Consider the following 18,236-nt stretch of genomic DNA (forward strand, 5'->3'; position numbering starts at 1 on the left):
ATAACTTAATGAAACTGGTTAGCAGACATATAGGGATGGTTCAATTCTGTTTCTTTAAGTGTGCACATTTCTCAGCAGCTCAGGATCTGGCCCTATCCCACAGCAAGAGACAGATGCCACTGATAATGCACTTTATTAAGATACCCCTGTAGTTTATGTACTACTTATAAAAGGCTATTAATAACACATTTATCTCAATCAATTTTTCATTATAGCTGTTAATACCACGTTGCTACCATGCAAGCTGCAAAGTAAATAATCAGACAATGCCTGAAACAACAGATGGTCATTTGTGACCATGTAATTACATGGCCATGGCTGCCCTACAAACTAATCTGCTACTATCACTTGCAAACTGCAGACAAAGACAATAGTAAGTGATATTTCAATTTGCTAGAACTTACAAATTAATTATGACACAATACACTAGATACTGTGAGATATTTCTCTCCATCTAATGGACAATTTTGTCATTTAAATGAGTATCATGTAACAAACTTAGGTAGACTTCCCAGGTAGAACATCACAGGGCTTGCAGACCCACATGTGCCGTTTACTGGTGGTCATGCACAAGGATACACAAGAGGCTTCCAAATCACCTCACTGAACACTGTAAGAGTGATAACTTTACTACAGAAAAATACCAATGACATTCATGAGCCCTGGTGCACTTCTACAAATCTGAGAGGAAGAAATGTTCAAGGCAAACAAATTGCAACATGCTCTCATCAGACATTACAGAAGATGACTGAAATGACTCGCTTTACACATTGGACAGACTCAGCCTTTATATTCAGAGCAGCTGAATCCAGCCCTGTCTGTGCATCTCACCACACTACTGCCCCAAAAATGCTGAGGCAAGAGATATGAAACAGTCCAGCAGTGCAAACAAGGGCCCATAAATTACAAGTATGCTGGTTGGCTGTGTCTCCTTATGGATCATCCAGTGGAGCCAGGGCCACCTCCAGGCAAACAGTGTATGTGTTACAAAAGTGAAGCAGCAACTTTATCCCACACATTCAATCCAAAATACAGGAAGGACAGAAGTATTCTGGATTCGTAGTTTTCAATTATCTTGTACAGCAGAGAAATATCAAGATTTTCAATGCTTTTCTTAAAAAAAACCAAAACAACAAGAATGAGGCAGTCTGAGCCTCAGAGAAGTTAATGCTTTGGTCACCCTCTTAGAGAAACTCATGTGACAACCAAACACTGATCATTCCCAGGACTGGCCTTTAGAAGATATGCTTATAATAGTTTATTTTGAAAAACTTAGGATCCAAGAACAATATAAGAAAAGAACTGCCAATATTATGTTAAGAACTCATTTGCAAGTTTCAATTCTATTAGTAAGAATTACTGAGACAGATACTTACAGCTTGACATATAATTGGATATTTAATGCGATTGATTCCACCAGCAAAAACAGCAAATGTGAGAGCAGTGTGGAAACAAAAGTTGAGAAGCATGTGCCATCCTTTTCTGCTTATTCGGATTGTGCTGTTGAAAAAAAGTCATATTTAAAAATAAAACCCTCAACATATGTATTATAAAGATTACTATTCAGGAAAAACACTTAATTTGATAGAATAAAGTTCTCAGATTCTTGAATATGTATGTAGCAATCTACCCATAGGACAGAGTCTGATCTATAAAGCACTGAAATAAATTATTAAAAAAGGCAAAAGAAATGGTAAAAATCATAAAATTCTACTGATTTAAAGTTTCCTCCACCAAATCAAGCATTTAAAGTAGAGTACTAAAAGCAAAAGGCTTATTGCATAGCTTCACGTATGCAGAACTTTAACAAGACAGCTCTAAAGGACTAAATGGAAGCTGAAGATCAGAAGACATTGCATTAACTTCACATAATTAATATTTAGCAGCTTCTACAGCACAATACATTCCTACTCATTTAAATTGCTAATGGTCTTTAACCAGAAGTATGTAGTTAAAATGGCATTTATATAAATTTTTCATATCAAAGAAAACACAAGTTTTCTAAACCCAAAATTTAAAAGACAAAGAAAGTTCCTTTAATCCAGTGATAGTTACCAGTCTTCCAACCAAACTTGGTCTTAAAAGTCATTATGGCAAGTGTAGCTGACCAAAGGGCTGCTCAACTGCAATTTGCCAGAAAGCACCTTAATAGTGTTAATGGTTTTACATGTTGAGTTTGTTAAGTTAGAAATCTTAGGAAAAGTGTACAGAAAATGTAAACATATGTGAGGAAAGCTCAGAAACAGCCTAAGACAGGTTGACATAAACTTTGTTTTGATTTCTCTAGTGTAAATTATATTGCTGATGTTATTATCCAACAGTAATTCAAATAATTTTAATTTATCTTTACAGCAAAGGTTGTAAAAATTCAAGTGTTGTGCCGACCATTTAATATGTGCTTAAAATGGAATTCTTACCTGTGATGGACAATGTAGGTGATAATGGAAGCAAACAGGCACAACAACATCACTGCAGTACATGCATAAACCACAGGGTGCAGAAACTCCCCTGGGTACTGGGGGAAAGACAGCACTGTCTTAAAATCCTGGGGAAAGAGCAAAATGATTTAACGTTGTTAGGCATGTGTGAAACTGGGACTTCATTCCAATATGTCCTGTCATTTCTAGCTGTTCCCTTTCAAGGGCAGGAAAAAAAAAGATGAACTTTTAATGTAGATACAGTTCATGAATTTGCAATAACAGACTGCTCCTTCCTCATCTGCATACCGTTTGCTAGACAAAAATTAACCTTTTTGTACAAGCAGACATATCCTAATTAAAAAAAGGTCTGAAAAAATACACAGAATATTACATTTTCCCAGCATTAGCAGTATCTGGTCCTTCTGATAACATGAACTTTATGAGCATATTTTACTAAGATATTAAGAACAAAATTTCAAATCACCATAAAGGTCTCCAAATGACATATATATGGCTGCAGAAGAACCACTCAAAGTAAAAAAGAACCATGAGAATACACTCAAATTATCAACTCACTCAAATATAATTACCAGTTGATACAACTCCTGTAACCCAGTGACCTTTACACTTATTTGGAAGTACTCTACTCCCTATAGTAATTCAAAAGTAACTTGGACAGCTATATTAACAGCAGAGTAAGGATCCATGTGTTCCTTTTGAACATGTTAGTGCCTAGTAACACAATTCTTCATGAAAAACAATGAAAAACTATCCATATCTTTGTAAAATTAACCTTATCAAATTCCCATTCTAAATTACACATTTAGGAGAGCTAAATCTGGAGGTGTGATGGATGGAAAGCAAAAGGAGCCCATTACATATAACAGAATGTCTTCAGACTGTCTGAATTACAGCAAACATTCCATTCCCTGTAATGTGTTAAGCCACAAGGCTTAATGCATTACAGGGAATTTGCTTGTGCACTACATTTCTGCATACAGATACCAAAATTTATACACAAAACCTATCACCTGAGTGCAAACACAGTGTCATCTACATGCCACTTCCCATGTGCAGAGGCACTAACTCTGCACACAAAAATGAATATACATCCCAGCAGACAAAGCTAAAATCTGAAATAGTACCGTCCAGCAAACTCTAACTTTAAAATATTGGCAAACATTTAAAATACTTTTTTCTTATTTGTCAGTTTTAGGTTCCCTTAGAAAAAGGTTCAATACATTATTTTGCTGAGGTGAAATCTCCCCTTAGGAAATTTGGACTGTAATGCTAATACCTCTGTTTAATTGCATTTGCATGCAGAGAGCTGATTTCTAGCACCATTATTTATGAATATGAATTTGTCCACGTACAAGCAGATAATGTTCGTGAGTATATGCAATTACTAAATGGTGAGAATTTAGTTAACCTTCTAAAATGATCCTCTCAAGTAACTGATGCCCTGGTAGTTATTATTTTCCTTCATTATTAGCTTTAAAGTTTCTAAGATTGATTGTACCAGTTTCTCCAGATGCATATGAATGTCAGCTCTAAACAGAGCAGCTCACAACAAAAGGACCATCAAAATGAAAAATAACTTATGAACAAAATGCCAACTACATGTTATGACATCCCATTTCTCTTCATGCACTTCTTCAGCTTGCATGTAAACCTCAGTTAAACCTGCTCTCTCCCTCCTGTCCTTCACACAAGTTTTCTCTCTGCCCTGCCCAGTTCACCAACACCCAGGGTGAGAGGTGGAGTCACTTCTCATGGAGGAACTCAGCTTATGCTGTCTCATCTAGAGGTGTCAGTTCTTGCTACTCTTCCCTCAATCACAAATGGAAAAGAAGAGGAAAAGAACTCTGTCTTTTGATGTGCTAGTTTTTTAGCATGACAGACCCAGGCTCTTAAGGCCTTCTCATTCTTGTTTTCTTCCAGTGTGCATGAATAAACACTCAGGATTTCATGACTTCGTAACTTTCAAATAATTCCTTAAAAGTCTGTTGGTTCAGAACTGCCTCTTAATGTCCACTCAAACATCCTTTTTCATCCTGCTCATCTTTTTCTCCCATGTTTTTATTTGCATCATCTCCCCATTGATTCCTTTATAGAGTAAGTCTCTCGAGTTAGATGAATAAGTATTTAACAGGAATGTTCAATACAATTTTAGCTCATACTATGAGTAGTAATGCAAACAACTGGACAATTTAAACAGAAATACTCTGCTGAAAATGATAAAACATTTACTTCTAGCTCTTACTGATGTAATTATATTTTCATATACTATAGTACACTTTGCATAAATTTAGGTACACAATTTCTCTGCATTCAGAAATGTGTTACTGTAAACTATACAGTAGTAGCAGCACAGTTATTTAAAGAAATAAGTAAGTTGGATATCACTGTGAAAAGTTAAAGTTGTGAAAAAGGAAGCACAGTGAAGTTACACATTTGAGATGTGTAGCTACACATTTGAAAAAAATGAAAGCAATTTTACTTGTGTACCATTACTGTGTACTAAAGAACTAATTTTTAATAGTGTAAATGCAAGGTTCAACATCTCCCCGCGTTTGATCATCAGTATAAAAGCAAATGTCATGTGTCCTACAGGAATACAACCATTTTGCCTGCAGAAGAATGAAGAACAATCAGAATCTTAAAGCTAATTCAATTTTTAAGTACGAGTTTTATCTCTTATCTAATCTTCTACAGTAAATAAATCATAAAATTTGGAGTATGAAAATCATTAATGCCAAAGTAGAATAACCTTTTTAGAAGTTTTGTATATTGAAAACTGATTTCATTATAGATATATAAGAGATGTATCTTGTCTGTTCTCTGATGGTAATTAAACCTTATTGATCCATCAACTTCCCTTGAGTAATATTCTGGGGAAGACAACATGCAGAAAAGAAGCATTTTTTTAAATGCTGTATGCAAAGCAGCAAAATTGTATGTTACATTTTAAAAAGTTAGGTTTGATTTTATTTCCTAGAGGGGATTCAAATCATTATGATATTGAAAATTCACAGCAATTATCCCAGGAAAATGAATACTTACAAGACCTTGATCATTATAAACTGATGGCTACAACTATGAGGCCCGTTAGTTGTTGTCTAATGAGAAACTGTCATCATTCACCCTTTTAAGATGGTGTGAAACAAATCAAGTGGTGAGCACTTGGGGCACATGAGGTGAATCCCATATTGAGCCACATTACCAAGACTGCACACAGCAGAGGAGGGAAATGATTATTCCCTGCTATTCACCACTTGTGAGCCAAATCTCAACTACTGTCTCCAGTTTTGGGCACTTCAGTACAAGAATGACGTTGCTGAATTGAAAGGAGCCCAGTAGAAGCCACCAAGACAATAAAATGTCCCAAGGCCTAGATTCCAGGCCTTTAATTTCCATCTATCTTCCAAGAGTTGGCATATTTTACTGAGCTTTACAATCTGAATCCATTTACCTGCTGGCTGAAGTTGCACCATGATGAATGCAAGATCCATTAAGCCAACAGAAAGGAGAAACAGAAAGAAAGAGCTTGAGCCAGAGATCTGATTTGTGGTAAAATCACTGCCTTTTGGAGGAGACAAGCCTGGAATTTTGAGCCCAGTACCAAACCAGTTTATGCTTTTGACAGAGCAAATAATACATATTATTAAATGCAATTTAATAAAATGTACGTTGGAGGAAAAAGATATAAAAAGCAGACCTTGCTCTTAAGAGTACTCTATCCAAGGCTTTGTGCAAAAGAATGTTAGTCAGGAATATTCTTTAAAAAGCAGCCTTTTCTGGGGGCTGGACTCAACACTGTCCATATGAGCTCAGGATTCTCTGATGAGCATGAGCATCACATGAGCAGAGAGCAGTACAAGCCAGCTGAGGACTGAAGTGAGGAGCATGTGCCTCTCCTTGCAGGCTCTTCACACTGGGAAACATCTATACATGTGCAGATTAATCTAATTCCAGGGAATTCTGCAGTTCCCACTACAACAAATGTTAATTTTACATATAGCAAGTCAACTTTCTGGATCATTTTCACAAACTTTGGTGCATAAACTCTACTAAGGTCTATGCTATATGTGTTTAACTTTGTGTTTAAACATTAAAAAAGACTTGCAATGTTCGTTCTTAAGCCTCTTGTTATAGGCAGTCTGATTTTTCAAAGTACAGAACAATGTTTCCACAGCCTGCTATGAGAAAACCCTGTGTTCTCTATGGGGAAAAGTCAAATACTGTAATTATGTCAACCTTCTAAATGACATCTCTGTAATACTTCCCCAACTCATGAATTAATTTCTCAAAAGGCTTAGACAGTCTGCTTAATTTGCAGAAGACCTGAAAGATGGAAGTTTAGAATTCTGTCTTCAGAATTGAACAGGCTTAAGAAATTCTGCAATTGTTTCCAGTAACAATGAAAATGTTGAAAAAGTAGCTTTTTTTGTACCAGATTGGAAAGACTACAAAGATTGGGGGGGATGCTTGCAAAACAACAAGAGAAAAGTGCCCTAACTCTTGCTGTGATCCATTCCTAGCATCCTGCCTCTTCTCAGTTTCCCATTCACACCATTTTCCAAGGTTTGCTTCCAGAACAGTTTCAAATATGCTCTGGTTTTGTCAGTTCGGTCTCCCCAGCCCTAATTATTTCATACAAGCATCCACTGAATGTATGCTGCTTCTACAAATAATTACTCCTTATGCACATAAAGCAGACCCAAAACTCCAAACCTATGTTGGCTGGAATAATATGACAAATTGTGACAAAATAGGAAAGGAGCTGCTTTTGATTTTATGTTGATTTAACCTTATGTTGATTTAACTTTTAGGATTACAATTAGAAGTGCTAAGAATATTTATTAATCCATTTTATGTTAATTGGGAAGTATCATACTTAGACTTAATATTTTTATTTGTGTTTATTTGGCAGATTTGAGGAAATTACTATTGACAAAGCAGTCTAAGGGGGAAAGGAAATGCTGTATACAATTACAGTAATATCCATCACTATTGAATTTCTATTGTGTTCTAAGAAAAATGAAAGGAAGAACAAAGGACAATGTATGCCAAAATGTATTTAGCAAATTTTGAAATTCATTGTTGCTATTGGATATTTTTTTCATCTCCTGAAGAGTTATTCCTCAGATATGGAGGTCTCTGGATTGGTCATAACATACACAAACATTGTCCTGAAAAATTAAAATACTGATGTACAACTTTGTTCACACAACAGCATAAATAGTCAGTATTTAAGAAGCAAATACTTATCATTAGCTATGACAAAGCTTCAGAGTATACAAATCCATGATTTTACTCTAAAATAGAAAATCATATTGCAGAGTTCAGGACCCTAGAGGGCTTTGGACACCTCCAAAAGAAACTAGAGTGTAACAAACTCTTCCTCCTATAGATAACAGAAGAAAAGACAAAACAGAGGACTAGTCTGAGCACACAGCACATGAAGTAAAAGGCAGGAAAATAATGTGGGTGTTAGTTCACATTATTTTTACTCTCTGTTAGTTCACATTATTTTACTCTCTCATATTTTACTCTTATTTTACCTGTAGGACATACTACTCAAAACCTGATCAGAAATAGATAATGCTCTGTTATGTCTGACTCTATTGTTTTACTTCTATTTGCCAACCTAACCCAGAGCAAAATGAAAGTGTGAGGCCACGTGAGGGAAGGAGCATGTACCTCTTTCCCAACCCAAGCTCCAAAGTAAACTTTCTCTCTCACTGACATCACTTGAACAACTGTCACAGAGAGAAATCAAAGGGCTCTACATGACTCCTCTCACTTGAAGTATGCTCATGCTTATTAATTATCAATCATTGTTGATAAATCCTTGATTGCTGCCTTTCTAAAAAAAGGACTCTAGAAAACCTTTATTTTAACCCTTTTATGTTACATAGACATAAACAACTTCTATGAAGCAACTTAGGAAACATTGTCTTACTATTTAAAAAGGTGCCAAACCAGAATATGTGCTGTGCTAACCATAAAATGGACAATTGGATTGACTGAGGCTTCTGTTTCAGCTTCATCTACAGCAGGATGTACACAATTCTGATGGCAATGCAAAGCTTTAGTGCTGCTTTTTAGTTTACAGATACTACTTCAGTTTTCTGCAATTACCCCCAACCATAATAATAAATTATGAATTTTTGTTGTTTAACAGATTAGAGAATTACAGATTAATGACATGTATCATGATATTGTAGCTAATTTCATTAGCTACACACCATATGCCAGGTATCTTGAATTTGCTGATGGTTTGTTAGTATTTTAAAATACATTAGGCATATAGATATAAATTAATAAGGTACATATAAGCACTTTATCCCATTCATTTTATAAATTAATAACAATGCAGAACAATGAAGTATTTTTCATTTCTGCTACGAGAATTGAACTGCCCAGAAAAGCATAATTTCTATCAAATAAAATAATCCTTGACTTTATGCCACAAAAAAGTGATTAAGAAATAATACTTGAATGAAAATGTTTGGACATAATGAAGCTACAAAAGTTTTCTATTATCTATTTAGAAAGACAATGACTGGAAAGTGGATTTGTGTGTGTGCATATTTATATATGTTTATTTAAAAATTACTTGTCATCCTTTTCCTCAAAAGTTACTGTGAAACATGAGCTAAGAAACATATCCCATTGTTTGCCACCATAGAAATTGCAAAGCAAGGGTGATTCTAAGATTCTACTTTCTTGTCTTGCACAGATAAAATTGGAAGATGCACACATGAAATAAACCACAGTCAAATGCTCATAAACAAACAAACACAATGCCTAAAGCAGAATTACATACCAGATACAAAAGCTCCAGTAAAAAGTGCCTCAGTTGCCTTTACAGTTGAAGAAAAACCCATCTCCTACATCTTATAAGAGATAAATGGGCTTTACAACCCAAAAATTACCTGCAGCCCTTGTATCAGTATTCAACTTTTCAAACAAAAAGAAATTGTGGAATTGGTTGATTGCAAACTGTTAGTTAACATTTAGTAACTGCTCAAAGTTTAAGAGCAACATGCTGAACTCAAGCAGTTGAAGAAGGAGGAAGCCATTTTGGGTGTGGCACCTGCAAAGTCAACAGGTGCTTTCTTTAATTAATTTGGAAAAACACCCTCAAAGCAAAATTATTATTCACATTCTGGGAAACAAGAGGCTGGGGGGAAAGGGAACTCACAGGAGCTGTAGAAAATGAGGTACATTTGCTGTCATCAAATCTGAGGAACAGCTCTTACATTCTGAACAATTCTATAATGGGTAAAAAAATGTTCAACTAAGTCTCAGGGAAATCAGTTCTTATGAAGTGGACGATAATATCTGCATTTAACTCGTGGGCAGCAGGGCTTTGTGCTATGATTGGCTGCCATCTGGGCTCCATCTGACAGCAGCAGATTGGTATTCTCTGCACACGTCCTCGCAATTCCTGTCGCCTGTGTTTGCTGTCCCTTACACATACACACAATACATTATTTACTCAACTATAAACATTTCTGTAATGTACACAAGCAGCATCTACAGTGCAATCATGCATCAGCATTCAAGAGCAATCTAGTATTAATAGTACACACATCTACTCTTTTTACAACTGTTTTATAATAAATATTTTTAAGGGTGCAAAGATTTTCTAAAGCTTAGAAACCTTTCAGTTTCTTGTTTGCTTTCCTCTACTCCCTGAATAATTATTGTATGCATAATATTTTTGCTTTCATGAAGGTAACTTTCTGTTAAGCAGGTTAGTTAAATAACTGCAATGGGAACTGTAAGTGTGACTGAGAACAGAGCAAAGCAGCTGATGCGTTAGCACTGCACAGGAATATTTTCCTTCAGAAACAGCAATTTCGTAAGTAGGCTATCGGCATTGGTGCACAAACCAAAACTCCCACAGAATCAACAAGGACAGCTCTGTCCATACTTAAAAGAGCAGAAGATGTTATTCCTCTCCATTTATTAAATGATTCAACATTGCGGTATGCCTGCAACTAATTAGTATGATCAACACAGTGCAGGGCAGGAACAAAAGCAGACCAGCCTCTGAGATGTGCTGATGTAAAAGCACACAGGAGTATACATTTTTAAACCCTGTCATATAATTTATAACCATTATGTACTAATCATTCCTTGATGGAACTTTCATTTATAAGACTGAAGTTAATGTCATTTCTGATTAGGCCTGTCTCAGGATATTAAAACTGACCACCAGGTTTATTCACTTGCTAGCAGTTAAGTAACTTACTTTCTTTTAGACTGTTTTATGCTGAACATTATAAAAATCCAGAAGGTCAGCTACTGACAAATCAGAATGAAACAGATGCATGCAAATAAAACATAAATGTATGGCAAAAGAGAGAGAGAGAAATATATTTGCTAAGTCATATACTTACCATTAGCACTGCAAAGTTACTGAAGTGTGTACTCTGAATGGTGGTAATATTGCCTGCAGAACTAATTATGTGGCACCCTTCTCCCCACCAGCCTCCATGTCCATCTAGAAGGTCAAAATCCCAGAAGGCTGCAATGGGGTCTATACCCCGTGCAAAGTGCCTCAATCCTATAGTAAGAGGGCTGGTGAGGTTTCCAAAACTGCACCCATCTGCAAAAGGAAAAAACTGAATCAGAGAGATGGAGTGGAAAACCCTTTAGTGATGAATGCTCTGTAAAGAGACCAGATACACTAAACTAGGGGGAAAAAAGCCAGTGGACATAAAATCTTAATGGTCAAAATCAAAGGTAGTGCTCACATCGGAGAAGTTTGCAATGGTATAAATAAATCTGAGCATTGCAATCACATATTGTGTCAAAATGATCTAATAATTCCTCACAAAGGAGATCTTTTTTATTGTTTCAGATTCTTCATTTATGACCAGTATTACACTATTGCCCATGTAACTGCAGAAACGGCTCAGTTTCATGGCATGATTATTAGCTGAGACAATTCTGCACTTTGAAAGTAACATTCAAACATTTTAAAATGTTAATACAAATGAGAGCACTATTCAGTGTCGGACAAAATTAGTAAAATTGCATGGGTGAGTAATTAAACAAAATATTGATTCACTAGCACATACAATGTATGTCATTTAGTTAGAAGTCTGTAACAACACCTGTTTTACATCCATCGCATCAGAAAGTATACTGCTGAGTATTGATACATGCAACAGGGCACTACTCCCACTCCAAAAGCCTTATTTTTACCAGTGCCTAGGACACTAACATTGCAACTGTAAAGAGTAAAACAAGGATCCTTCCGACAGCTTTAAGAAGCGAGCATCTGTAACAACACAGCCAACAAACAGTAGCCCAGAATTTGCATTCTAATCGTAGCGTAAGGACATTTCTTTATTTGCAGGACAATCTGAATAAAATCGTGCAGACAGGAACAATTGCAAACATTGTACTAAAGACAGAGACTGTTTCCAGCCTCCCAGCACACTGCATGCTCTACCCCTCTATTCTCTGCACAATCAAGTATACCGTAGCTTTTAGATGAAAAGAAAATAATGCATAACAGCTTCTCACCTATTTTAGCAAAAACAGCTGGTGTGGCAACCGTCCTACGTTTCCCATCATCTGCAAGATTTGATGAGTTTCCTGTGCTAGGAAAGAGTTTTCCATTCCGAAAGACAATAAACTGTAGCTTGCAAGTGGAGTTATCAACAGATTGCCAGGCTGAAGACTGAGAGAAGACAGACTGTGGCAAATGAACTGAAGCTACTGCTACAGCATTCTGTACAATGAGAAAAAAAAAGAAACATTTAAAATGCAAATCACAACAGGGTTGCTTTCATGATGTTTTAAACTCCTGTACAAGAAATGTATGCTGCCTTCCTTTTCCAACAGTCTGGAAGCAACCAAAGAAGCACGGGCTGTAACCATGGGAATAGGATTGGTACAGTGCATATTAAAAGGAAAAACGTTTTGATTGAATGTGAGAGTCTATATGGTCAAGCTCCCTGCTGCAGAGGTGAGAATGGTTCTTACCGTGCCTGCTAGAGGGTCCATCAACACTGCAGATCCGATTTAAAGAGACAACCTCTACCAGGTTTTCTCCTTCACTTAAAATAGAATCAGACAACTTACATTAAAACATTTCTCTGAAAGGGTACTTAAAGGATATAAAAATAATTTTATTATTAAAACAAATTACATCTGCAGAGAACTGCAAGTGCAGTAAACAACACAGTTTAGGAATATGTTTTTCTTGCTTCATATAAGGAAAATCAGTTAACTATGTTTTAGTCATGCAGGATTAAAAAATATTACAAACATTAATGTAAAAGAAGAAAACAAGACTACACTGGGAGAAAATGAATGAAGACTGTCAGATCACTATAATGGCTTTGAGTCGTGTGTTACATACCCTTTTACAAGCAGATAAATCCCATACAGCAGAGCTATAAAATACACAAAAATTGTATTTTGAGGATTTCCCTCATCAAGTATTTTTTTCCTTCCAAAGTAGCAAACTAATCATTAAAGACTGAGATATTTACAAGGAATAACAAATCATGAGCAATGGGAAAATAAACAGGGAGTCTGTCCTGAGCCTTGATGTGAAAAGTGTATGTATTTAAAAACAAACAAACTACAAAATGTTCTAATTTGCATTTCCCCCAAGGGTAGAGTAGGGCTCTGTGCACATAATTTACATAGATTACCACAGTTTGCTCATAGCACATGTGCACTACCTATTTCAGAAGTAAAACAATGATCTTCACAACAATATAAAGAAACATGACATTTAATATACATCCATGTATGGGGAAAAATACACATGTGAGAGATAAAAGGTGTAACAGAGATCAGCAAACTAAAATGAGTATGAGAAGCATCTAGTGACCATGGAATAAATATGGAAGGAAGGCATGAGTGGTCTGTGATGTCATTTGAATGCTTAAATAAAGAGATAAAGACTTCTGTACACCATTTTCCTTTTACCATGTATATTATAGGAAGGTTTTCAGATTTTAACAGTAAAACTGCAAAAACGTCCTTTTTAAAATAATAAAAATAAAAATTCAATCTAGGCAATGCTGCTCATTAAAAGTACAGAGAAAAAAAGAGCAAATAGCAACAGAACATTTCTACATTAGAATTTTAAATTATTATGAAGGCTGTAATTGGTATTAACTGAGCTAAACATCAAGCACTCATCCTGAGATTGTTTCCACTGTCTAATTCAAAGCTGTTATAATTGGCTTTATTTCATGCTTCTGAAATAGACATGTTTTACTCTATGATATCCCAACTATCTGCATATGCTGAACCTCTGATGATACCATTTTGGCCTTAAAATTGCTATCAAAAAGTACGCAGAGAGTTTCTTAAAAGTGTCATTTATCAAATGCCAGATCACTGTTGAGGGCTTATGTGGAGACGTACAGATGTGTAAGAGAGGTTACAGTGTGATTAATTTTATATTTATGCTGGATTTTTATTATTATTCTGTGCTGGAAAAAGCAACAATGATGACATATTAAATTACACTAATTACTCATTACACACAAAAAGAGAAAGATAGAAGCATATGAATAAGCTTATGATAATGAAACCAACAGCTAAAGGCACTGGGTTAAGCAACAATGTTAAGCTATGACTTGACAAAAGCAGCCCTACACAAACCAGAGAAAACAACAGGTTTATAGCACTTTTGCTAAGAGGGCAAATCATCTAATTTATTGTGGTTCTCTAATTGCTTCTCCACTGGGACTTAGTGATACTAATAGGAAAAAGTAATGGTGTAGACAGAGCTTGCCTGTGGGACCGGGGAGGTGCAGAGTGGAAGCTGCTCCCACCTGAAGCACAGGGAGCTGGGGCAGGTGGCCGTCCCTGGGCTGGGCAGGGCCAGCTGCCCCCAGCTCTTCCCTGCTCACAGAGACCCTTCAGCACCCAGCAGGGAGGGAGGAACGTGCCCACGGTGCCCCAGCCTTACCCACAGATGCAGCTTCACATCAGGGCCAAGGCTTGAAGGCAGGGAAGAAAAGCTGCACAGTCCACAGTGGAATTAGCGTGGACTGGTTGCACTGCTCGGGCTGACTGAGCAAATCTCAAACATGCAGCAACATCAAATTATTTACTTGACAAAAAGACACATTTACAGAAAATGTTTTCCTGATCAGACTTCAGGAGAGCATTTTTCCCTTGTTGTCTGCTCAAAATGAATATGAACACACTTAACACAAACTATTTAATAAACTTCACTAAATTGCCTACAGTCACTTCCTGGAGTACAGTTTTATATGCCCACTTATACTACCTGTTACTTCAATTTTTTTTTGCGTGCAGGCAGTCTGGTAGAGTGAGAGGCAAAGGGACAGGGTATTCCTTAACTGGACAAATGTACACGTAAAGTCAAACTACTTGCTGCAGATCAAATATTTGCTTAGCAATTCCTCAAAATTAAACACCCAACTGTCTGCTACAGCAAGAGAGTAAGCCTGCCAACAAGATCCTGTAGTAGGATATTAATGAAAAATGCACATAGTGAGAAGGCCCACACATTCATGGTGCTGTTTAAAAATATGAATAAACACATTATATTCATCTAAGATGCGTGAGAATTTTCAATAGTATTACTTATTATTCACATGAGAGGGAGGATCCGAGCACTGAGGTTGTTCCTATTATTGTGGTAGAGGATGAAGGGAATCTGACTGAAGGTTCAATCATGTATTCTGATAATCTTGTGTGATGTGAAGCATAAGTCAGTTCCCCACTCTTGCCTCAGTTTCCCTCTCACTTAAATGAGATTAAAATGATGGCATTCATTTTGCCCTGTAAGATGCTCCAGAGTTCAGAGATTAAATACAATACAGGAACACATATTACTAAAACCAATGACAGCAACATCAAGTTTTGAGGGAATTATTGTACTTCGGATGCTTCAAAATTCACATAAATCATCTCAACTATTTTTTTTTTTTATTTGGGCACCATATCACCACATCACATGGAAACTAAAGTATCTGAGCATGCTGGTGGCAAGAAGCTGCCTGCACCTCTGAGAAGAGAGAAAGAGCAATGCAGACCCACCACAGGAGCCGCAGCCTTGCAGTGACAGCACTGGCACCTCATATTTTCCTGGAAAAGCTTACAGTTTGTGTCAGCATTTCACCAGTCAGGATTTAGACATTCTGTGAGTGTTTTCAAAACAGAATGTCAATAATCCCATCATGACTCCATTTCAGTTTCAGTCCTATTAACTGGATTGTACTGGCATTGATTAGAAAAAGGGAATCCTGAACACACAGTGTAGATTCTTCTAAGGAGCATTTTTCTTCTGGAAAATGCTTGTCTTTAAAATGAAAACTATTCATAGATATTCACCCATTTGCGCACAAATATGATAGAAATGATGCAATTTTCAAACCCTCTGAAGTGTCTTCCATGTCATCTGCCCAGATATCTGTAAATCTGCTGTGTGACTTGCAGCCAGGGAAAGAGGGCTTATCAGCTCTAAACCAGCTCTTAGGATTTTTTGGGAGGCCTCCTAGGACTCCTGGCTCCTAGGACTTCTTGGAACCTGGTCAACTTTCCAAAAAGCAGAATGAAAGGTTGCTTTAAACACTCTGATGCATAATTTGGACAGCACAGTTTTATAAGTACTTTTGAAGTTTTGGGGTTTGTTTCCATTTTAGACCTATTTTTTGAGTGTGTGTGTGTGTGTGTGTGTGTGTGTGTGTGTGTGTGTGTAATTTTTCAAAATATCTGGGGCACTAAAACAGAACCAATAAATCCAACTGTATTCTAAAAGTTTTAAATTAAAAATCTCATTCTAAAGCAGAAATGGTCCTCAGGATATTGGGAGCTACAGACTCTTGCAACTCATGCATGTGTGGCCCTTATTAAAAATGTTTTAAGGGAAAAATGAGAAATTTAAAGTGAAGTTTTTCCCTAGGCAGTTTTATTCTGGTGGTAGTCCATTTCTTATAATGAATGCTAGCATTTACAAGGAGTTTTTAAGTGTTTAGGAAAGACAGCCTCTTGCCTTAGGTGACTTTGTGATATGTTGGCCCTTCTACTTTCATAATTCCTTTAAGAGACCTGCTCCCATTTACTCTTGAAACTTTGCTTTCCCATTACAGTGTTCAACTTGCCTAAAATTTAGCATAATACTGAGAGACCATGCTCATTATCAAACAATCATTATCGAGATTGGAAACTGCTGTGGAATGACAAAAATCAAACTATTTTCAGCAACTCTTCCTTGTGCATGCCTTGGTACTAGATTGACTTTTGAGCTCAGGCACAGTATTTCTGTTTACGATAAATATATTTCACAGGAAACTATCAAATTCTTAGTCCTCAGAACAGTCATAAGGTATCTTTTTCCAGTCAGCAATTTCCTTAACTTAAAAACCAGCACCTTCACAACAGGTCAGAGGAAGTCTGGAGGGGGGAAAAAAAAGAGTAAATGAAGTCACCTAAAACCTGGAGGAGAACTGGAAAAGCAGTTTCACTGTTTCCAGATTTCAAAGAATCTGATAAAGTGGTGTAGAGATTCAGATGCAAGACACCATATATTAAATTATTAAAGATATAAGGGTGCTGCCAAAATAGGCACAAGCTATATAAAGTTACAGTAAAAAAACTAGAAACCAAGCTCTAGAGGTAATAGCTGTATTATTAAATATGTACTGAGTTAACACCGTGATCATAATAATAAAATCAAGCAAATAAATTATTTATACATATATAATAGATTGTATTTAGTCCTTCAAATAGGACAGTAGATCCTTAGAAGCAATGGAAGATTTAGCTGTTAACAAATAGGAAGAGGCACAATTGTGTTTTCCAACTGTCCTGGTAGGTATTTAACCAACACTCCTTTGGAATTATCTCAGCACAAAATATATGAGATAAGGACAGGCATTTGGCCCAGTTCTGTGAGACTTTAGGTAGTCTGTGCATGAGTTCTGATCTCTTTTTCTGGCATGAAAAGTATCAACAAAAAGCCCCCAAAATTTAGACCAGGTGGGAAAATCCCAAATAAGGGTTTGTAATAATAATGAAAATGTTTATATGAGACAATCAACTTGCCAGGTGCTAAAACAAACAGGATTTTGTTTTTTATTTTTTGATGGGATGATACCAAACAAGGAAAGTAGGAGTTCCCCAGCCATGCTAATTTACCTACACAGTCTTGCTACAAATTTGTCATAGTTTAACTGTGCTTTCTGGAGCGCTGTTGGAACATAAGTCTGGAAAGGCTCGGGGATGACAAGCAGGTGAAAAGCAGAGTTTATACAGATTCCCAGGATGAAATGAAGCAGTACTTCCAAAAATGCAACAGGAAATTACCTGGCTACTGAGAGGAAATTGCTAAGCGTGTTGGGATTATCATGTCATAAAGTCATTATGTAGTAATCCTGCAGTCTGCATCCATCTCAATTTCTGGAAAACTAAGTGTAGAGTCCAAGATATCTTTGTTCTAGCCAGGCATAAAAGGTGGTTTGATGCACAGTGAAAATGTGGCATAAATTATAAATACATGCAAATTGCATCAAAAGATATTTTAAAAAGTTAATAAATAATAATAATTAATTATTTAATAATTAAAAGTTTTATAATAATTATAAAATAATTAAGTATTAATAATTAATAATAAAAAGTTTTCTGAAAAATTTGTTTCTATAAAAACAGATACAGCAAACAGCACTGAAATTTTAGAAAAGCTGATAATGTAAAATAATCTGGAAATCTGATTGTCAGTAGCCCTTTTCCAATAAAAGTAAAAACCAAAAGTCTCCAAATTAGGATTTTATATTTCACATTTGAACATCTTGC

At 36.2% G+C, this 18,236-nt stretch overlaps 1 protein-coding gene across 1 annotated transcript in view; it reads right to left on the reverse strand.

Annotated features, from left to right (window-relative positions):
• LOC136559317 (adhesion G protein-coupled receptor A3-like) overlaps positions 1 to 18,236 on the reverse strand; it is a 252,001-nt gene that overhangs the window by 37,496 nt on the left and 196,269 nt on the right. The window contains exons 13-16 of the mRNA XM_066554455.1: positions 11,970 to 12,177; positions 10,835 to 11,043; positions 2,418 to 2,545; positions 1,377 to 1,500 (exon numbers count right to left, since the gene is read on the reverse strand). Of these exons, the coding sequence (XP_066410552.1) occupies positions 1,377 to 1,500; positions 2,418 to 2,545; positions 10,835 to 11,043; positions 11,970 to 12,177 (669 nt within the window). The remainder of the gene's footprint in view (positions 1 to 1,376; positions 1,501 to 2,417; positions 2,546 to 10,834; positions 11,044 to 11,969; positions 12,178 to 18,236) is intronic.

This window comes from Molothrus aeneus, chromosome 8, assembly GCF_037042795.1.
Source record: "Molothrus aeneus isolate 106 chromosome 8, BPBGC_Maene_1.0, whole genome shotgun sequence".
Classification (NCBI taxonomy): Eukaryota; Metazoa; Chordata; class Aves; order Passeriformes; family Icteridae; genus Molothrus; species Molothrus aeneus.